The sequence below is a fragment of the Agelaius tricolor genome, unplaced genomic scaffold, assembly GCF_023055355.1.
Source record: "Agelaius tricolor isolate 1412-34295 unplaced genomic scaffold, bAgeTri1.0.p SCAF_12, whole genome shotgun sequence".
NCBI lineage: Eukaryota > Metazoa > Chordata > Aves > Passeriformes > Icteridae > Agelaius > Agelaius tricolor.
The window spans coordinates 11,476,512-11,497,295 of NW_027269272.1; the positions used below are offsets into that span (position 1 = coordinate 11,476,512).

The 20,784-nt window shown below is 38.9% G+C and overlaps 1 protein-coding gene across 12 annotated transcripts in view; it reads right to left on the reverse strand.

Moving 5' to 3' along the window:
• Positions 1-8,357: 8,357 nt before the first annotated feature.
• The window catches only part of TRIP12 (thyroid hormone receptor interactor 12), a 79,805-nt gene continuing 67,378 nt past the window's right edge, over positions 8,358-20,784 (reverse strand). For 11 of the 12 annotated variants that reach the window (XM_071437579.1, XM_071437582.1, XM_071437574.1 and 8 more), the window contains 10 exons: positions 20,583-20,739; positions 19,505-19,603; positions 18,870-18,984; positions 18,360-18,514; positions 17,689-17,853; positions 16,324-16,488; positions 12,847-12,960; positions 11,981-12,075; positions 11,674-11,777; positions 8,358-10,563 (listed from right to left, as the gene is read on the reverse strand). In XM_071437579.1, coding sequence (XP_071293680.1) covers positions 10,367-10,563; positions 11,674-11,777; positions 11,981-12,075; positions 12,847-12,960; positions 16,324-16,488; positions 17,689-17,853; positions 18,360-18,514; positions 18,870-18,984; positions 19,505-19,603; positions 20,583-20,739 — 1,366 coding nt within the window. In that variant the 3' untranslated portion in view covers positions 8,358-10,366. The remainder of the gene's footprint in view (positions 10,564-11,673; positions 11,778-11,980; positions 12,076-12,846; positions 12,961-16,323; positions 16,489-17,688; positions 17,854-18,359; positions 18,515-18,869; positions 18,985-19,504; positions 19,604-20,582; positions 20,740-20,784) is intronic. The other variant, XM_071437586.1, reaches the window with a different exon arrangement.

The following is a 20,784-nucleotide window of genomic DNA, read 5'->3' on the forward strand; positions in this document are numbered from 1 at the left end:
CTGCTCTATTCTTAAGCTGTGACCTAGACTTTCAAATAATGATCTGATGTAACTACAACTTCAGTAGAGATAAAGAAAATCATTCATAAGGTATCATTCATACAGACAGTAATTTTTAGTTAAAGAAAGGGAGCAAGTGCAAAGCATAGGATCAGAATTAATTAATGTCAGAATTACCTTAAATCTCCATCCCAGAATTTATAGAGATGTTTCAGTAATTCAAGTGTTGTGCTTAATATGGCAGCAATCAGAAGAAGTATTTGACCGTAAGAACTTCAAGGAAGTAATATATCTGAAGAAGAGCTATATTTATATCCAGCAATTAAATGACTTTTTATTTCTATGAATTTCAAGGTGTGCATGGCAGAGGATGTGACATCTGTGTTCTGGTTGACTAGAAACCTGACATATTAGAAGCTGTAAAAAGGAAAAATAAAATGCCAATAGACAGCTGACCCTACCACTTTGTTCTCCCCTCAAAAAATAAAAAAAAAAGCAACCAACCAACCAAAAAAAAAAAAAAAGATAATTTACTGACAGCTTTTAAGGCTTAATGCTTCTTTTGTTATTCTTCCTGAGCAGTTAACAAAAAGGTGATGCTTTAATTTGGTTGATAGACAAAAAAGAACAGTACCTGAGATTCTCAAGGGGCAGCCAGCAGTAATACCCCAAATAAAGAACTGCTTTTATTGCTTTAATTTCAGCACAAAATTTCCCAGAAAATACAAAATGGAGTTGCATTTTTTTCTTTCATGCAATTATTCTTTCAAACCATTTTCGGGTGTTCATTTGAAGTCTTTCAATTTATTATTGCTCCATAATATCAACCTCACTAGAGTTGAAACTCACAATAAAATATCACTTTTTTGTTACCTGTTCTTTTACATGACTTTATAATTAGTAGACTGTGGCTCAGTCCAGACTTGTCTTTTCAGTTTCTTTCTCTCCTTTAGCATTTATTTCAAAAAGAGATCACAGAATCACAATATGGTTTGGGTGGGAAGGGACCTTAAAGATCATTTAGTCCCAATCCCTGCCATGGGCAGGGACACCTTTCCCTAGACCAGAGCTCCATCCTGCCTGGCCTTGAACACTTCTGGGAATGGGACAGGCACAGCTTCTCTGGACAACCTGTTTCTGTGCCTCACCCCCATCACAGAGAAGAATTTCTGCCTAGTATCTAATCTGAACCTCTCTTCCAGTTGAATCCATTGCCCCTTGTCCTGTCCATGCATGTTCTTGTCAAAAATCCTTCTCCATCTTTCTTCTGGGCTCCTTCAGGTACCGGAATGCCACAATTAGGTCACACCAAAGTTTTCTCTTTTCAGGCGGAACAAAGCAAATTCTCTCAGCCTTTCCTTGTAACAGGAGTTGGTGACCTCTGGCCTTGCTCCATCAGGCCCCTGTCCCTCCTGTGCTGGGAGCCCAGCTCTGGATGCTCCAGGTTGGTGTCACCAGAGCAGAGCAGAGGGGCAGAGCCCCCTCCCTGCCCTGCTGCCCTCGGGGCTCTGCCTGCAGCCCAGGGCACGTTTGGCTCTCTGGGCTGGGACTGCTCACGGCTGGGCCATGTGCAGCCTCTCCCACACCAGCACCCCCCAGTCCTTCTCAGCAGGGCTGCTCTCAATCCCTCCATCCCTCAGCCTGGACTGATACCAGGATTTGCCCTGACCCAGCAGCACCTGGCACTTGCTCTTATTTAGGTATGAACCTATTTTAATAAATGTGGATCCACAAAATATCTTGACTCCTTTAAAGGCTGGATGCTCAGGGTCCCAGTTAGCTGAGTGCTGATCATGACCCACCACCTCCTCACCCCTCTGCTGAGGTCAGGAAGTGGCTTACCCCAATTTTACAGCTCAAGCTTCAGATCCTAAAAAATTTAAAGACTTAACCAACAAGCTGGATTCTTGCCTAACAGCTACAGAGAGGCTGTGGTAAGTACAAAACTCATCCTAAAGCTCTGAACTACTGGTTTACACAATGCTGAACCTTGCTAGAGAAAACAACCAGGCTCTAATTTTTGTAAAAATTAAGAATAAATATTATATGTAAAAATAATATTTATAATAATAAATATTAATAATAAATATTATATGTTTATGGGAAAACAATGAAGCCAGTATGACTTTATTGTCATGAAAAGGAGGGCCACTGTGCACAACATGGTCTTAACATCAACCCAAAATTAGGGAAAAGTAGACTGGACAGATGCAAGGTATCAGTGGCGTTAGCAGAGGCAGTGGATGTGTGCTGGCATTCCACACAGGCCACAGTCAGAGTTAATGACAGCCTGTTAGAAACTCTAGCCACTGTTTCTTAAAACCTTTTCAAAACAAATAGGTAATGTTGTAAGACAGTTCTGGGCCAGTTTTCATGAGGCCTCCCACATAAAGAACATCTCATTTATTTTATATTCAGACTAAAAATATGCATAAATTACAGTACCCAGTCTTTATTTGAAGACAAGTGATGAAGATTCAAGGTATATTTTTCTCAGGAATCATAATTTTAATCTGAATTATTCTAGTTTTCAGTCACCAGATCTAATTTTACTTTTTTTTCCTCACAGATTAAGGAGCTATTAAAATAATTAACATAGCATTTTTACTTTGTAGGTGATTCTACATTAAGATTAAGCCATTTTTAACATGTTTTTAGATGAGCTGAGCATTTTGTAATCAGTCTTTATTAAGATCAATGTGCTATAGCTTGTATGGACGTATCATGGCAGTAAAAGTTGAATCTTCACCATTTCTCCTTGTGTTAACCACTGCACGTGCAATTTCTTCTTGTAGTTGTAATCACAACAAGCCAGAGCATCCACAGCAGTTGTCATTTATCACGATCATTTCTGGGGCAAATATCATGACAAAGAAACTTTTTAAAGATTTTTTTTAATTGCCTGAGGCAGCCACGAGAATACATTCAAGTGTGAGGGGACAAACAGGAGAGGGAACAACAGTTCCTTCTCAGAGCACTGGAAGATAAGAACTTTATATTGAATGTGGTGGAGGAAAGGGAGCTAAGAAATACACATGGAGAAAAGAGACTAACACAGGCAAAGCTGCAGTCTGTGTATCCATCCCCTGAATGGGAATAAGCATCGTTTTCTTTAGCAGCAAAAAAAAGAAAAACAAAAATGTCAGTTACATAATGGACCTGGTACAACCACTGAATGATGTAAGTGGATAGGAGAGGACCTGCACAAACAAAGCATCACCACATTCAGAGCCAGTGTGGATGCAAGAATCTATTTTTGAAGCCAGGGTGACAGGGAGGATGGGTGTGTCAAAAAAAAAAAAAGTAAATCTCTTGGAATAATTATTAAAAGCCTTATTTTGGACTTAACAGATATGAAACATCTGGACATCAGTGCTATTACATTACATCAGGATTGCAGTTTAGTCAGAAATAGTCTGCTTCAGCATAGAAGGATAAAACCTTTAAATTATTAGTATGAAGGAAGCAGCTGAATGTGTTTTAGTGCAAGACTACTGAAAAAAAAAACCACGAGAGAAGAAAAAGAGGAAAGCAAGAGTGGGGACAGTAATTGCAACATATAATGTATGTAGCAAAAATAACAAGGATATGAGAAGATAAAAGTGACATAGAGCTGTACAATATCCAGCTGGTATTGCACAGCCTCTGGCCCTAACAGTGCTTCCACAATTCAGGAGCTGCAAAGCTTTGACTGCCTACCTAATGCAACTTGTACATCACTTCTGCTTTTACTTTTGGAAGAGGTGTGTAAGAGATCAGGGCTGCTAGGGCAGAGCAGGGGCTGCTGAGTTACAGGGTCACCTTTGCTAGCACAAAGCACCTGTGCTCCTCCTGTGATGTGCTGCCTGTACAGCCTTAAATCCCATCTCTGCTTTTTCACTGCTGTTCTTCAGACCAATGTTTTTCTATGAAACTTCATTAACAAAGATTGCTTAGTGGATCCATAAATGCCTCTCACCAAACAACTGATATACAAAATGAAACCCTACTTGATTTGAATTAATTGGTAGTTTCTGGATATATCTTTTTCTGTTTATCCTGTCATAGACAAGCAGAATCTATACCAATTCAAAATCAGGCCTCCTGTTGAATTCTGCCAACAGCTTTCAACAATATCAAATATTACTGACAGCTGGAATGTACAAGGGTCTCAACACTGGGCATAGGATCCTAAACAGCATCTTACTCTGTTCCTTTGCCCATACATTTCTTAGGGTCAAGGTTTAATTAATCTGTAACCTGCACAGTGAGCTTTTGGTAGAAAATGTATTTTGTAGGTCTGTATCACTAAAATTTTGCACTAACACAGTAAAGCAAGAGGTGAGTGATGGAACATGACCATAAACGTCTTGAGCATCTCCATGGACATCCACAGCACTGCTGGTCACTCACCTATCAGTACTCATTTTTCAAACTCTACATACAGGACTGAACTTTTTCCTATCTTGTCCCGTTCACATTCCTAATTCTTATCTTTCCATTTTCAGGATGCTATTTTTTGCTCATACCTGTGAAAACTGCTCTTTCTAGAAACTCCTCTGTATGCAATTATGGCATCTCTCCATAAGTGCTGTCAAATCATGTTAACTACTCACTCCAGAAGAAATTGGAAATGACCAGGTGCTTGCTGGGGCAGAGGTGAACATGGAGTCATAACAGTTTCTCATCACAGATGAGAAATTCATTCAATATTAAAAACAGATGAGGAAGCCAGAAAAGTTTTCAGAATTTAAACCATTTTGAAAGGTAGAAGTAATTAAGGCCTGTAATTTTCAGCCAAATGAAAAGAAGTGCTTTGATGTGGAGATTACCTATAATCTGCAGCTGAAGCTAAGACCCTTGTGTTTTCCACTAATTTTATCAGAAAATTTAGAAAATCTCTCTGCATATAAATTTCTCCCACTGAATTGATTTAAATTGATGGGACTGATGTAGCACAAACAGTGCAAGGGTAAAATGCATATCAATTTAGTTTGATGCTGTCGTACAGTTCTGACTTTAAATTCTAAAGAGAGCTCATTTTAGAATTGTGGTACATTTTAGTAAAACAAACACATACCCATTTGGGTCTTAAAAAACCCACGGGGACTGCAAAATCTGTCCTCTGGGATATAAAGGAAAGGAAATAATCCCTTCCCTTGATTCACCAGCTGTGCTCCCATCACTGCAGTGCGATGCTGCTGCCTTCCCTGGCTGCCAGGGCACAAAGCTGACCAGGGCTCAGCCTTTCCAGCAAGAGCTGCTCTCTTGCCAGTTTCTCCCTTTCCCTCCCACTGCTGGTACAGTAGAAGTGCCAGTACTGCCGGCCATAAATTGGAAATTACCACTCTTAGAACCCAGTGTTACTGAAGATAGAATAATTTTGCTGCTTGATTAAGTTTTTTAATGACTTTTCCCCTTTTGAATAGCATTTATAGTTTTAGTGGCCCAGAACAAGAGCTGGTCCTTTATCAAGAAATACCAAAACTCTGGGAAACCTTTCTGAATGGTTAATAACATCAGTACTTCCAGTAAATTAAGCATGCCAAGCTACCAAGTGAAGGCACAAGAATTTTTTTTTCCTGAGAAGCATGGCACAGAATATGGGAAACATTGTGGGGGAAAAAGGTAATCAGCTAGCAAATTTTCACTGTTTGGCCAATGTCCTGACAGTTTTGATACATTGAGGCAATAATCTGTAAAAAGGGCTGGAAGATGAGGCTGGGAAATAAAATACCACCTCTTAGATTGGCTAACTATTTCTGGATCAGTGCTTGCAGCACCTGCCTGTCAAAGAGGCTTCTGCATGCAGGAAGTCCCAAGAACAGCCGAGCTGCAGTCAGACCAGGCCTATATTTAGCCTAGAACACCACAGATAGCAGCTAAAGGAAGAGTAAAATATTTGGGAAATAGCTGGGAGATGTGAAAACTGCATTACATCTATTTCCAGAGCAAGAACCTGCCTTGGCTTTCAGTGTGGAAGTTTACATTTTGCAAAGGGAAACCTCCTCCTTCCACACCTCTTCCTGCTCTGAGGCAAGAGGGCAGGGTGGTTGCTGTCCCATACTGTCCCCCAGGTTTATCTGCTGCTGTCTTTTATGGGGGATTAGGAATCCTAATCCTGAAGTGAGGGGCAGGAGGGGAAACAGGACAGAGGCACAGTGCTCGTGCTGCTTTACCCCAGCATACTGCTTCCAGCCTGAACTGCTCAGTGCTCTCCCTACTACGGGGAAACATCACAGGACCGGGACTTCCTCCCCTCTTTGTGAAGGGTGGGTGGGAGGGGGGCTTTCATGTCAGCTGTTACACCTTTTAGGGTAGTTTGGGTATTTGAGTTTGTGTCTTGTTGTAGCATTTTGTTCTCCTTCCTTTTTTCTCTTTGAACCAGCTTTCCAGAAGCTGCTGCCAAACTAGATCCAGAGCTATCAGGAACTTCAATTTAGTGCCTTGGAAATACTGACTGTGTCTTAACTCTTCTCCCTCCACTTAGTTCTGCCTACAGCCCGAGATGTCACTAGCCCCAGATACACACAAAAAAGGAGGAGACCCAAGATCTGTTCCTCCCTCTGCCCCCAAAGCAGCTTCATACCTGATCAACACAGGCACCTTCCAGTGCCGGGAGACAAGAACATGGCATTCCTCTGGAGGCATCAGTCATTCCTTCAGCCATTTGCTGTCAGTCACAGGCAGCAGAGGATGGAATGTTCCCCCCATCTGCTGTACCAACAGGCACCAAGGTTCTGATCAAGCAGAATTTGAATTCTGGGCAGCCTCTGCTGCTGCACTGGGCTGGGGTGACCACTTCTACTCTTGGGGCAGCCACCTACACTCACCTGAGAAAAGCTCCTAAAAGCACACCACAGTGGGAGAGATATGGCACGCTGGGAACACAGGAGAGATCACATAGCACAGATGCTTTACAGTTCAAGCAATCAAGAGACCAGGAAAGGAAAGGAGGCAAAAACCAGGGCAAGCCCTGAAAAGGCTCACCTACCAGCAGATTACACCTCCCCTTTGAATTTCAGCATTCCCAGAATCCGTTTCTGCAAGGCTTTTCATTTTTCTCCATTCTGCCAACAACTTTAGCTATAGCTTGGGGGGAGGCAGGCTCATATTGAGACTATGGCATTCTCTCCCATGTCAGGTAGGCCCTTATTTCCTGCCTCTGCAGAGTACAGGCTGCTCAGAGCATGGGAACTGGCACTACTCATGTGAAGACAGGGGTAGCAAGGCCCAGAAACTCCACAGATGACAGACCTACCTCCATCAGGGGCCAGAAGAGAGGGCACAAGTGTTACAGGCACCTGGAATTCCACCAGTCCCTGCCCTCAGGCACCCACCTTCTCATCAGCTCAGTAAGGGAAAGGAGATAGAAGAAAATAAAACACATGGTTGAGGGGAAAGAAGAATCTGGACAATTCACTTATGCAAGCAGTCTGCATATGGAAATTTGAGTGTCTGATTAAGTCTGGCAGTGAGCATGGGGGAATTCACACATGATGGGAATTAATTTTTCTGCACCTTCCTAGAGAACATGAAGAACAACTGTAACTAATTCATGTCAGATGGGATGCTAAAGTGTTCCCTAAACCAGATATTTTGGTAAAAAGCCAACAACTAACAACAACAACAAAAAATATTGCACATGTTCAGTAGGAGCTATCAGTGTCTGTATGGCCCTTTCATCCATTATTTTTTGCTGCTCTTGTTAACACAGAAGGACATGAAACTCATCCAAAACAGTAACTGGTCATGTTAGCTAAAAACAGTTGAACTTACCATGCTAAAAAAAGCATCCATTTTCAAAGATAAGACTTCTGATTGCACCTTTTATTATACCTTATAAAGGTATACAAAGCAGTGCAGTACTACAATGACCACATATACCCATGGATTGATTTTAGTGAGCTTTTTCCGTTAATCCAAAACTCCTGAAAAGGAGAAATTCTTAAGATCTTGCACCACCCCTCCACTCATTCTGAACTACTTTTAGATATAGTTATTTGTTTGCAGGGCAATACTGCAGTCATGTAAAATGTGACTTTTCAGTTTATTCTTGTAATTCACTATCTTTACCTTTTAAGCCAGACCGCTCTTCTAATATGCTAAAAGCTGCCCTTGGTAGGAAAAAAGAAGTGTCACCCAAAAGGGTTTAATTCACTTTACAGGCAAACTAAAACCTTAGTCTGTGCTCAAAATGACAGCCAGAACATATCACCACAGGTACTTGTTTTTTCCTTCCTTTTTAAACAGGCAACAGCTTATTTTCCCACTGAAACAGTTACACAAACAGTTACACTATCAAATCTGAAAGCTCCTCAAAATTTCCAAGTCAATGAAAGCCAGATTCTAGAGGGAGACAACATGGGTAAAAAAAGTATCAATACACATGATATTTTAATACAAAATATTAGCTTTTTTCTTTTTTTTTTTTACACAAGTCAGTTTTTTTAAAATATAGAACCTTAAAAAAATGAACAAATTGCTATCCACACACTATAAACACTTGTTTGTGCTCAGTTTGATCAAGTTATCAGAACAATTTAACACCAGTCCATAGTTTAAACACTGCCTTGAAGTTGGATGCAAGCTATGCCGCACTGCGCGCTACCATTATTGTATGCACAGGGTGAAGCGCCTTCGGTCGGGTTTAATACGGTAATAAAAAACTGTTCAGTTATCAGGTTCTTTGTGCAAGGATTTCACATTCTACTCATGCTCATGACAGGTCTGTATTACATTTCAGTGGCACTGGTCTGAGCAAGCACAGGTAATTCTGTGAATGTTCACCAGAAGAATGTCCATTACATGTTCTGGAAGCACAGGTTCTTCAGCTGGATAAAAGAAAACTTGTTAGTTTAGGGGAAATAACTAGCCTGATTAGCCAGAATTTAACAATTTCTAAGCACTGAAAGGAATTTTGATTTCTCAAAGTTGAATAAAAGTAATTAACTATCACATTTTCATAAAGATTACCTATGTAGCAGGTACATCTCAGGAATATTTGTAATTGCCCGTTTTTTGAACGCATAGAAAGGAAAAAATTTCCCTCATAGTTGGAGGTCTTAAAAGGTCTTGTTTTAGTAGTAAATCATCCACAAGTTGCAGGTTGTTAGCCAAGTAGATTTAGGATGATTTACTTCCATTACAGTAATTTACACAATTGAACTTTAGGCATACAGTACAAAACTATGAACAAAAAGGTGAAGCAAACTTTTTTATTTATATTCAGGTAAAAACATTAACCTGATGAAGTAAATTATTGCAGATTTGAGAAATCAGCACATAAAACAGTTGGACAGAGCATTGCTTACAGGTGCTTTATCTGTGTCAAAAGACAAAGGCTGAACTGCTTGTTCCAAGCTAGCACTGGGGGGAAAGAAAAAAAGAAAAAAAAAAACCTACAAAATTAGCCAGGAACTTAGATCAAGAACAGGAAAACTGTTTACTCAAACAGGGAATGAAACTACTAATTTGTCTTTTAAAAAACTTTACATCAATTCAAAATGCTCTGGGCCTTACCACAATACACGCTGGCCAGCCCAAGCTGTTGGACTTCAACTACATGAAAGAAATAATTCTTCCTGGCCTCCCCTACGAGGCTTTTGCTGCCTGAATCACTGTGTAAACAGCTCTGGAGCACTCTGGTAACGACTGTCGCCATTATATCCTACCACTACAGTAAAACTATGCTATAAGAAAGGTTCTACCTAGTTACAAAGGCTGAATTATATTGACAATATATATTTGATTTCAGTAAAATTTAAATTATCTTAATCAGAGAAAGAGGCATGGAGCAGTTAAATGCCCATGCTAACCAAAACATAACAATTGTTGAATGTTGCACACAAAAAGAACCAAGTGAATTGCACATCAGACAATACATGAGGATGGGTAAAATTAGAGGCAGGTGAGGGTACACAGAACTAGTCTACTAAACTAGATTTGTCAAATACATGGTGTATTTTAATTTCTGTACTTATGTACAAAAGTTGTCTTTGGAGGAAAAACTTCAGACTTAGCTAGATGGATACACACAGCCCAGTATTAAACTGCACAGCGACATTTATTGTTCCAGCCTGGAAAAACATCCCTTTTTAAATTTCACACAGCAAAGCAAGTTAAAAACTTCACTCATCAAATAAATGATAATTTAAACAAGAACTTGCTAAAGAAACCTTGTCACAACAACTTTTAGGGCCTGATCACTTTAAGTCCATAGGGGCTTTTAATGAATATCAACGAAGTGTCTTTGCTTATAATCTGCAAGCCGTTTTTCTACAACAAGAAGGCGTAACACGTTTCCTTGACTCAGGTGATATATTTAGAAAAGAATCATGAGTTTCTCTTTTGCTGTAACAGGCAGACATTGCATTTTTCATTGTGATCAGGAAAGATGGAATGACTGCTGCCCTTCTCTTGCAGCTATCAAGAGTTTTTCACGCATTATCTCAATAGTTGAATAGTCCGGCAATTTGAGATAGTTCACACAAGTCATTACTGAGGGTAAGAAATCATCAGGGTTCTCTGTGGACTCAAATGTCTTCCGTACAATCGTCAGGGGAGGATTCAAACTTCGAAAACCTAGTAATGAGAAAAGACACTCAGAGTAAGACTGCTCCTCCTGAACACCCACAGCTGACTGCAGACATTCTGTCATGCAGACATGACAGAAGCACGCATCGCACACTGACCTCCTGGACACCTTCAGAAATTCAGAATATGACTTTATAAAGCTGCACAACAAGCTAAAAATACCTCAAATCCTGCCTGCAGATTCATCTTACAAGAATAATTTAAAATACAGGAATAAGCTGTATGAATCTCCTTTTAACTGTGTTCTGTATGTGTATAAAATACTTTTAAGTTGGTTGGCTTCATGCACATTTTTAACAGGAATCATCTATGACCCTAGTACCCGATTATTCTTACTGCAGCTATCATTTCTATACTCCTAACACGCAATTTGTGTCTGCACCATGTCTCCACAGAAGAGCTCCCAAAATAAACTAAGAAAGAAGAATAATCAAGTCTTTCCCCCAAATCCCAAAGAATGTAAATACTGGAACAGATGGATGAATTCTTTTTCGACCTGCAAAGCACTCAGCTGAGAATACAGTAAAATGTGTATTCTACAATAGTCCCTAGCAAAGACACTCAGCTGAGAATACAGTAAAATGTGTATTCTACAATAGTCCCTAGCAAAGACACTAAATTTCTCTGTTTAACTGCACTGTCTCTTACCTAAATGCTGAAATTCAAAAGGGGGAGAAATTAAATAAGATTAATACTATCCTAAGTATTGTCTCCTTTCTAGAACGGAGACTATTATCTTCAGGTTACAATGCATCATATTGTTGCCATAACTTAATGCACCTCTAGCCAAAAAATACAGTATTAGGAGCTTTCAGTTTTATTTAAATTTTGAACTCTCTTTTGCCCTCTGACAGATTTTCTGGCAACAATTTAAACCTGGACAGTCAACTGTAGGAAATGTCATGAGATTAACACAAAGGTTATGAGAATTATACCTGACTCCCCAGCCACTTCTTAAATTAGAAATGGGAAACCAGTATGAACCTCTTAAATACATAAGTTAAGGAATTTCTTCCTATACTGAAGTAAACATCTTATTCAGAAATACTTTAATAACAGCGATTTCATGCACAGTAATACGCAATAAGGAAAACCTACCTCCTACAGGCAGTCTGGGGCTGCCTGTCACAAACTGGAGAAACAGTCTTTGCTGCTCACTATCAAAACTACTGAGAATTTCAAAGAGATACTTCACTGCTCGACTGAGGAGGGAAAAGAACCAAGAAAATATTATTTTGTTTGTAACTAAAATAATTGCATCAGATTCATATTCAGAAGAGTATGAACATTTTCAAATCTATGCCATATAATTCCTTTAGCTTGAATAACAATGTATGAACATTATTTCAAGAAAGTATTTTCTACTGGTTTGATTTTTTGTTTAACAAGACCAACATGATGTTACCTGTCGTGCGTATAACCGTGATCAGGCCTGCAACATTCCATTAAAGTCTTTGCATCCCAAGTGTCTGTTTTGCTGCCACACAAGAGCTGCTCCAACTGTAAAATTAAACAACAAGGAGTAAATGTTCCATTTTGCCTTGCAAAGCACCAGAACACAGGAATACCACAAAGGCTTGGCTAACACTTTGTTCCAAAGTGTGCTTTAATTGTTTGTTCTTAAAGTCAGAGGTCTGAGTTTGTAAAGGTAAAAAAACCCCTCAAAGTACAGTCTTCAAACAGACTCCCTCAAAGAAGAATAAAACATTCTCTCTTCTCATCCAGAGAACCATAATTGTGACTCAATTCAGTCCACTTAAGAGTGTTGAGAATTTTACAAAGAAATTGATATGGTGGTGGTGGAACTAAAGCAAGACCAATTATTCTTATTCTTTACCCCTTCATCTGAATCTCTTCTTACTGCTGAAGCTTTGTTAAAGAGCTGACTACTTGTTTTATTGTTCTAACAGAAGATCCAGGTAGTGTCCACAACTATCTACAGCGATTCAGAGGTACTGCAATACAAGGAATTAGGGTACCCATACTCCATAGAGAAATGAAGTATGATACAGAAATTATAACACTTCTCAGAAAAGCTGGATACACACATTTTAAAGAACATGGAGCTGTTCATAATAAAAGCATTAAGTAAGTGACTACTGAACAGAGACATCTTTAAGAGTTAAGTGTAGAATTTCAGGGACACTCAGTTTCACTAAATTGATCAGAAATGCAATGTCAGACTGTCACAAATGCCCTGCACCCAGGCTAAGGCTGCCCATACATGCAGATAAAGGTTATAAAAGCAGCAGCAAGAACACTTTCACCAACCTCCTCAGGATAGAAGTACTGAAGATGACTAAGGGGGAACACCGACTCAAATCCATCTCTGAAGGAGTCGAACTGTCTGGCAACACCTTCATTTAGTGCCCAGAATATAACCAACTGCAGGGAAAGAAAAAAACAAAAATGAAAAAAGCCATTTGAACAAAGGAAGCATGCAGTGATCACTACTGTACAAAGAAGTACAACTGCAGAAGCCAAACTCCAGCAGCCCAGCCATATGCTCACTGGAGTTCCCACAGGGTGCACATTGATTCATGGAGCTGCTCTACAGCATTGCCTCATTCTGCCTTAATTCATCATTTACATTACCCTTAACATGAACTTTTGCAGAATTTAAACAACTTATTTGCCTTTGTTTTTAACAAAACAAACAGAACTCAGAATAGCTGGTTAAATGGAACCTATTTAACAGAATAATTTAAATTAAATCTGAACATTTGTTATCTTTAGAAGCCTTACCTAGGTGCTCTCTCTCTACACCTCTTAAAACGCAGCACCTGAAGCAGAAATCCGTAGGGCATCATTTGGCAGTATTATCTTAATTTCCCCCATGGAAATATATGGGTCCCTATTCTAATATTAAGTTTTTAAAAAGCAACTCTAGCCTGTTTGATATATCAAGTAGCTTATTCTTATTATAAGAATACATAGGAACAAAAGCAGTAACTTCATTTCAAGTTGCTGGAATATGGTTAAGAATCATAATGCAAAAGACAGTAACACACTAATCTAGGCCTTCTGAGCATAATTTTTCTGTTGGTTTTCTATCTGTAGTTACCCCCTCAACATTAAAGTAACTTCAAAAGTTGACAGCACATACTGAAACAACAATCAGTGGGGGGAAGGAAGGCCAAATGAGACCAGAGTTCTTTTAAATAAATCTCCTGCAGCCAGTATTTCTCCACTAAATTAAGATATTTTACAGAGCAGATTGCAGGCCAAGTTCAGATTCTTTTGTCACTCAGAGCTATTGTTGATTACACTTGCCCTGGATATCCTCAACCCCAGCAGGAAACAAAGGCTGGTCATAAAAGATGTGCTGTCAACACAGAACTACTAGTTTAAAATGTGTTAAAAGCTCTGGCCTGTGGTGCTGATTAAAGTCATCTATGGATGCATCTGAACAGGATTAAAGAGTTCATAGATCCTGCTGGAGTCCTAAAGCAAGTTTGTCACCCTATCCCAATAACTGAAGAGTTACTGCTTCCAGAAAGCTCTCAAGGTACAAAAGCTCATTAGGATCTGCTGATAAGTTTTCCAATAGAAGAGTCAGGCATTGAATTTCATGTGAGATACATTGCACTACTTCCACAAACCAGTTTTAATACTGAAGAGAAAGGTAGCAAGCACCAGCAGCACAAAAAACTCTTCTACAACACAGAATAGTCTATGCCTATTCTAACAGCAGAGCTGCTTACCTGCAACTGTGATTAGTTTTTATGGTCAAGAGAGCATGTGGCATAATTAAGCTGCACTGTATTCTTGCAGAGTCAAAGAGAAGATCAAATTGCTAGACAAAAATCTACACTACTGAAACTTTTTGTTCACAAATTTAGAACAAGCAAGGCGGCCCCTTTATAATTCAGGGAGAAGAGCAAAAAAAATGCCAAAAAAAAGGAGAAAAAAAGAGATAGATAATAAAGTCTTTCACTATACTGGTAATTGAAGCAGTTCTACTTTCTGATAAAGGCAGCTCCAGTGGGAACTGTCCTTGGGGGGGAAACAGGGAGGCAGAGGGAAGAGTGACAAGATGGCAGAAAAGACATGAAAAGCAACATTAGGATATCCCAGCTTTATAAACTACTTTTGATGTTAATCCTCACACAAGATTTTAATAAAAATGACATGTTCAAGAGCAGGGCAGCTGACCCACAGGATGCTATACAGGCCAGGTGAGCAATTAAACAGATGTTTCTAAAATGCAATTCATTGTACTTGTGATGGAGAGCACACTAATTTTCCCTCTGAAATATTTTCCATTTCTTTCACATCAAGTCCATAAAGCTATAAAGATAAAGACAGGAAAAACTGCACAGAGATCCTTTAAGAAAATAAAAGTTCCAAAAGTTTTTAGGAGGAGGAGAGAGTTTTCTGTTATAATCTTCTTTTCCTTTACAAAGACTGCCTGCCTGCAGCAGGACAACTACAGGACATCTGAGCCATGTGTAAGCCTTTCTCAGTGTATCAGATACCTGATACAAGTTACTTAGAGAAGAAAAAAAATACTGCAAACTACAGAAATCAGTCTAAAATGCTTGAATGTAACATTACTCAGTAAATGGAGACTACAAATTCTGTTTCTAAGAAACTGTGGAAGTTTGTATTGCTCCTCTGTTAGGTCTGCAAAGAGCTTCAAATCCAAATATATTTAATTCTGCAAGCGATTCTTGACTAGCAGAATTCACTTTTAACAAATAAACAGAAGTGGATGGGTAACAGTATGGAACTATAAGGTAAACAGAAACTGCTCAATATTCACTTGTAAGGATTACAGAACAGCTTTGCAAAATTTCTCAGCTGACAGGCAGGAATTAACATGACCCTTATTGAATTGTTTCTACCAAAACATCAGGTATTCCTTATCAGTGCTTCAGGACTTAGGAGCCCTCAGAGTGAAGCTGGCAGTACCCTAACCCGTCAGGAAATGCATTATTTAGCAACTAAGTACAGTGATCCTCCCCTCCATCCCACTCACAATTTCATGGGATAATATTGCATTCTTCTTGGCTGTCCTCATCTCTTTTCCAGGCTGTTTTTAACCAATTCCCTTTATCACTTCCTTCAACAGAAACAACTTCCTACTTTTGTTCAGCAATACCTACCTTCTGTTCTTCTACGTCCCTTTTGCCATGGAATAAATCAATACATAGGCATAGTCTCAATTTATTCTGGCAATATTTTGTTATCTTTTTCTTATTTATTCCTTTTAGGGTTTAGGGGTTTTTCCCATGTGTTTGGAGTTCTTTGGTTGACTGGTTCAGTTTTCCTTGGGATTTTTGTTGGTTTGGTTTTGGCTTTTTGGACAAAAAGCTAGTGCTTTATTTTTGACTCACAACTGCTGATGTTTTTGTAAGACTGAGCCCAAAAATATTACACTACTATTACAGCAGTTCAAAGGCCACTGAATGCCAGATCACTACTGCTAAATGATTTGCTAAATTACTATTCCTAAAAAATTCATTATCATAACCACTTACAATGAATCCACTTAAAATACTTTTTCTCCAAAAAGCCAAATTTCTGATGACTTCATTACATATAAACCAGACTTCTTGTACTACACAATTTTCAAGTCAGGTGCAATTAGGTTCTAGCAGTCTTACTGTAGTAATAAACTAGTACAGAAGAGAAGCAAGAAAATTACTGTTATTCCTAGTTTATGAGAATGAATTGAAATATACATGGAAACTACCTGGGAGCAAGAAAAAAGATAATTTTAGTCATAGGTTTGCTTTTACATACTCTGAGATACTCCTCTAAATTGTGGATGGTGACCGGTGTATCTTTTCCCCCCTTTTTCAGCTCTATGTTGGGAAACCCAGGGAGTGTGAAGTCCAGCCCTAGATCTTCCACTGAGCAGCCATTCATAGTCAGAGCCTCCAATGCATACTGTAGACTTTCTTTGGTCTAAAAAATTGGAAGTGAAAACCAATGAGAACAATTATTAATTCAAATAAACTTATTCCAAAGTTTTGACTTCTAAAGCAGCTTCGACTAATCAGACATTTCTGTAGAGCATGACCATTCAAACTGTTGCAGCTGTCCTTGCTCTCCTTCTGGAGTTTTCATACAGAACAGCAAACCAAGAGAAACCAGATAAACAAGCTTAATGGATAAACTGGAAAGATCACAGGAGTACACTTTGTTCTAGCAGTTTTAGAATTACTTAACATGCCAGAAGACAAACTAGCTAGAAAATACTACTGCAAGAAAAAGAAATGTGAAATATGCTATGGCTCAGAGGCTGTTTTTTCCTTAGAACAGTTAATGGCATTTATATTTGGCATGCATACTGACATTTTTCAGCTTTCATCCACCAGGTTTCAGGTTTTTTGAATTCTTGAGAAATTAAAAGCCATGACCAAGGAGAGAGAGTGAGACAATGAGGCAAAGAGGAACAAGGACCCACAAACTTGTACTACTTTCACTAGTAACAAACCAGACAGATCTATTAAGAATATAAATTAGGTTATTACTTCTTGCCATCTATTAACATTGGATGCTAGAAAAACCATGTGTGCCAAAGACCTTTTACCACTAGTGCCTGACTGAACTGTGGTATTTTCAGTTAGGAGTAGATATTCTTGAAAAATTAATCTATGTCTGAAAGAACCTGTATGCTTATGCATGATGACAGTTCACCTCAGTTCTGCATACAGCTCTTCAGTGAAAAAAAAATCCTACATAAAAGGCACTTATTATGAAATATGAAATTTTGATTAAACAAACTAGTAAAAAAGTGAGACTTCTGACTGTTCAAGAAGCAAGGATAGATATTTTTCCCACCGATATTAGAATTGGTTAGTCTTTTTAAAGTGAACCAAAAGAGAAGTCAGGCAAACATCTGACAGTTTTAGACATTGCTGGGACTGTGTTTAATCACACAGAAGAATCCCATAATGAATTTCTCATGCTAGACTTTACAAAAAGACTTTTATAATTATTAGCCACCAATCTAGTAACATTAAAACTACTCTGCATGAGAACAAAGTAATTATCACTAATACAATCAGTTTCAAGCCCTATGATACGTGCTGAATTACTGCTACTTCATAAAATCCAAATGAATAAAGATGCACTCTTTCATTCTTAGGGTTATTTTCCCACCTGAGTTTTATCCTGTTCAAGTCTTTTCTTTTGTCTTACAATATCTTCAAGGTGATATATTGATTTGGCTACTACTGGATCAATACTGAACAAGTCATGCGATGTCAAGGAAGTTTCCTGTCGTAGCATCCACTTATAAAAAGGAAGTCCAAGAGGAAGATCCACCTGAAAAGCAAAGCACTGAATTGTTTAGTATTGAACTGTCTTCCAAAAGTTCTTTTACTACTTCATCTCTTGACCAGATCTACAATACTATCTCATAGTTCTGGCACACACCAAAGCACCATGTCCTAGTGGTTTTGCCTCAGACATTTACAGTCAAAAAACCCAAGTGACTGCCTAGTGCATATACATTACAGCAATTGGAGTAACAATGAGCCCAAAACATTCTTGAAAGCCTGGAAAGATTGCAACACAGAGCAGGTAACGGATTTTCCTTTCTACTCCATGGTTTCAAAAGCCACTGTAAAGATCTTCAACACGTATTACCCTTTTCCCCCACAAAACTTCACTGCATGCTCGTCCTCCTCCCTGCCCCACCTCAGACTGCCCTTACTTCTGGAGCTGAAAGTAATAAATATCATGTAACTCCTAATGCTTTTATCCCTCAACAGTCAGAACCAGTATTTTTATGTGACCCCTTCAGAATAGATTTTCTACTCCATTCTCACCAGTCTGAAGTCCATGATTGCCTTGGCCATTAGTTTTCCCAGAAAGCGGAACTTCATTTTAACTTTTGCAATGTGAGCTGGCTTGGCTGTTCTACCAAAAGGAAGTGCAAAAAGGCCTTGAAGGTTATGAATGTACTTGGTACCTTCCTGGCTTCCTGTCGAGGAAGAAAGAAGGAAAAGAGTTCAGTACTTACTCTACTAGTTTCTTTCAAGATGCAAGTGGCATTCAGATAAGCTTAACCTAAGCTTCTCATTAAAAAAAAAAAAAATAAAACAAACAAACAAACAAAAAACCACAACAAAAAAAAAACCCCACAAAACAACCAAACAAAAAAAAGCCACACCAAACCAAACACACACAAAACCCCCAACAAAACTCACAAAGATCCACACACTATGATCAGGCATATTATCTGACCACAAACTGAGGTGCTCTTTACATAACTGAAGTCAATTTAGAATCAATTCAACATTAATCAATATTTATAGACTAGGTAGTAGAGCAATTACCTTTTGGATTGGCTAAAGTCACTTCTTCTCCCCTCCAAAGGCCCAAGTCTGCTCTCTGTAGTTCCTGAGATACAAGTGCATAGAACTCTAGTGTAGGGCCTAGGCCTGTGCCAACCTTCAGGGGATGGAGGGTGAGGGGAGAGGAGGGGGAAGGAGACAGAGAAGTCCATTAGGTCAGTTTGAATATAAAAACCTTACTTAGTCTGAGAAACATCATACATTATTTGCTATAAAAAAGACTACATGGCAAAAAGCATCTAGGGAACCTAACTACAGAAACATTCACAACATGACAGAGGCAACCTGGAAAGACCAGGTAACAGAGAAGAAACAGTGCAGTAAAAGCATTAATCACCTAATGCTCATATATTGAGGAAACATACACTGTTTGCTTAAGAGTTAGAAAAAAGGTGAGTTCTGCTGACTACAATTGATTATGAAATTTAGATCACAAAGAGCTTCTCCTAGCAACTAAAAATCACAACCAAGGATTAGGGATAATTAAAATAAAATTCTTTAGCACCAGCAACATGAAAGACAAAGGGTCTAACCAAGCCATTTTAAGAAAGCTGTAGCTATTTTGTATTAATCTTCAGTAAAAAGGGGATAAATTAGACTGCAGTGATATTACTTACTTCATTCTCATACTGGATTTCCAACATGGCTCTTGAACTGCCTAGATCCTGCATCACAGATTCTGCCTGTTTCAACAGCTCATCTCTGTTCACAGTGCGCTACAAATTAGAGAAGTTTTATGTAGTGAAATTATGGCTTCAAGTTCCAGCTCCCAAGGCAGTTACAACAGGTAAAAATCAGTTATGCACATTTTTCCACCCCGTGCCAATAGTTCTACAGTTTGGCTCAACAATATGTAAGGTATTGCTTTGATATAATAATTTTTGCTTCTATATGAAAACGGTTTAGAACACATGTGTTCAATATAAAATGAAAAAACAATGCCTTACACTTAACATTGGTATAATTAACAGGTACTATTCTTGCCAAGAGTATGGCAATAGGACTATGATACAGCAAAGTATTGTCATGTGACATTAAATACCTCAAACTAATGTGTAGGCAAGGAAATAGAGTAAAGATGCTAAAACCCAAACAAAAACCCCAACAGCACTGGGATTCCTACATGTGGGCAGCTATATTCTTTTTTAACTTGATTCTTGTGTCTCCTGCTGCTTTTCCCCACAGGTATTTGAGGTCATATAGTATGTATAGCAGATACCATTTTAAAATAATGTATCTCCAGATTCAAGACAGACATCCAAGACTCCCTCAAATTGAGCACAGTCAGAGTTTACTTTTATTATGTTACGACAGGTGATTTACCTTCCCCAAATACAAGGACAGTATTTTTGCTTATTAAGGGTCTAAATCTCATACTTGGATTCTTCTGAGAATCAAGCAAAACAGATCTACAAGCCAGTGTGTGGAAATGTCACTGATGCTGTCTCAAACTCTGTGTTCACTGCTGGAGTTTGGTTTCTGGAATTATGTCGGGTGCCCCTCCTGCCCTCATGCGGCCGGCATGGAGAAGACACTGCGCCCTCTGTTGGGGGACTGTAAGAACAAACCCACCTCCCCTTCCCGATCCCACCAAAACATCAACTTCCACAAATAAGCCTTGTTCCCAATGATATTCTTATAGACAACACAAAAACAAATAGATCCTTCGTTCCATTTTAAAGAAGATCTACTTACTTTTTTTCTGTCCAGCCTTGGTGCCACTCTGCTATCCTGAGAATCTGACTGATTGATTTCTGGGTTAGTGTCCAGCAGCCTTTGCATGGCTCGATCACGATCAAAGGCCGTTACATAAAACAGCATTTGGCGGGTGTCAAACGGAAAGAAAAAAGGGCTGTGAAGAGCATTAGATTAGTCAGCTGTGCTCCATGCAGCATTT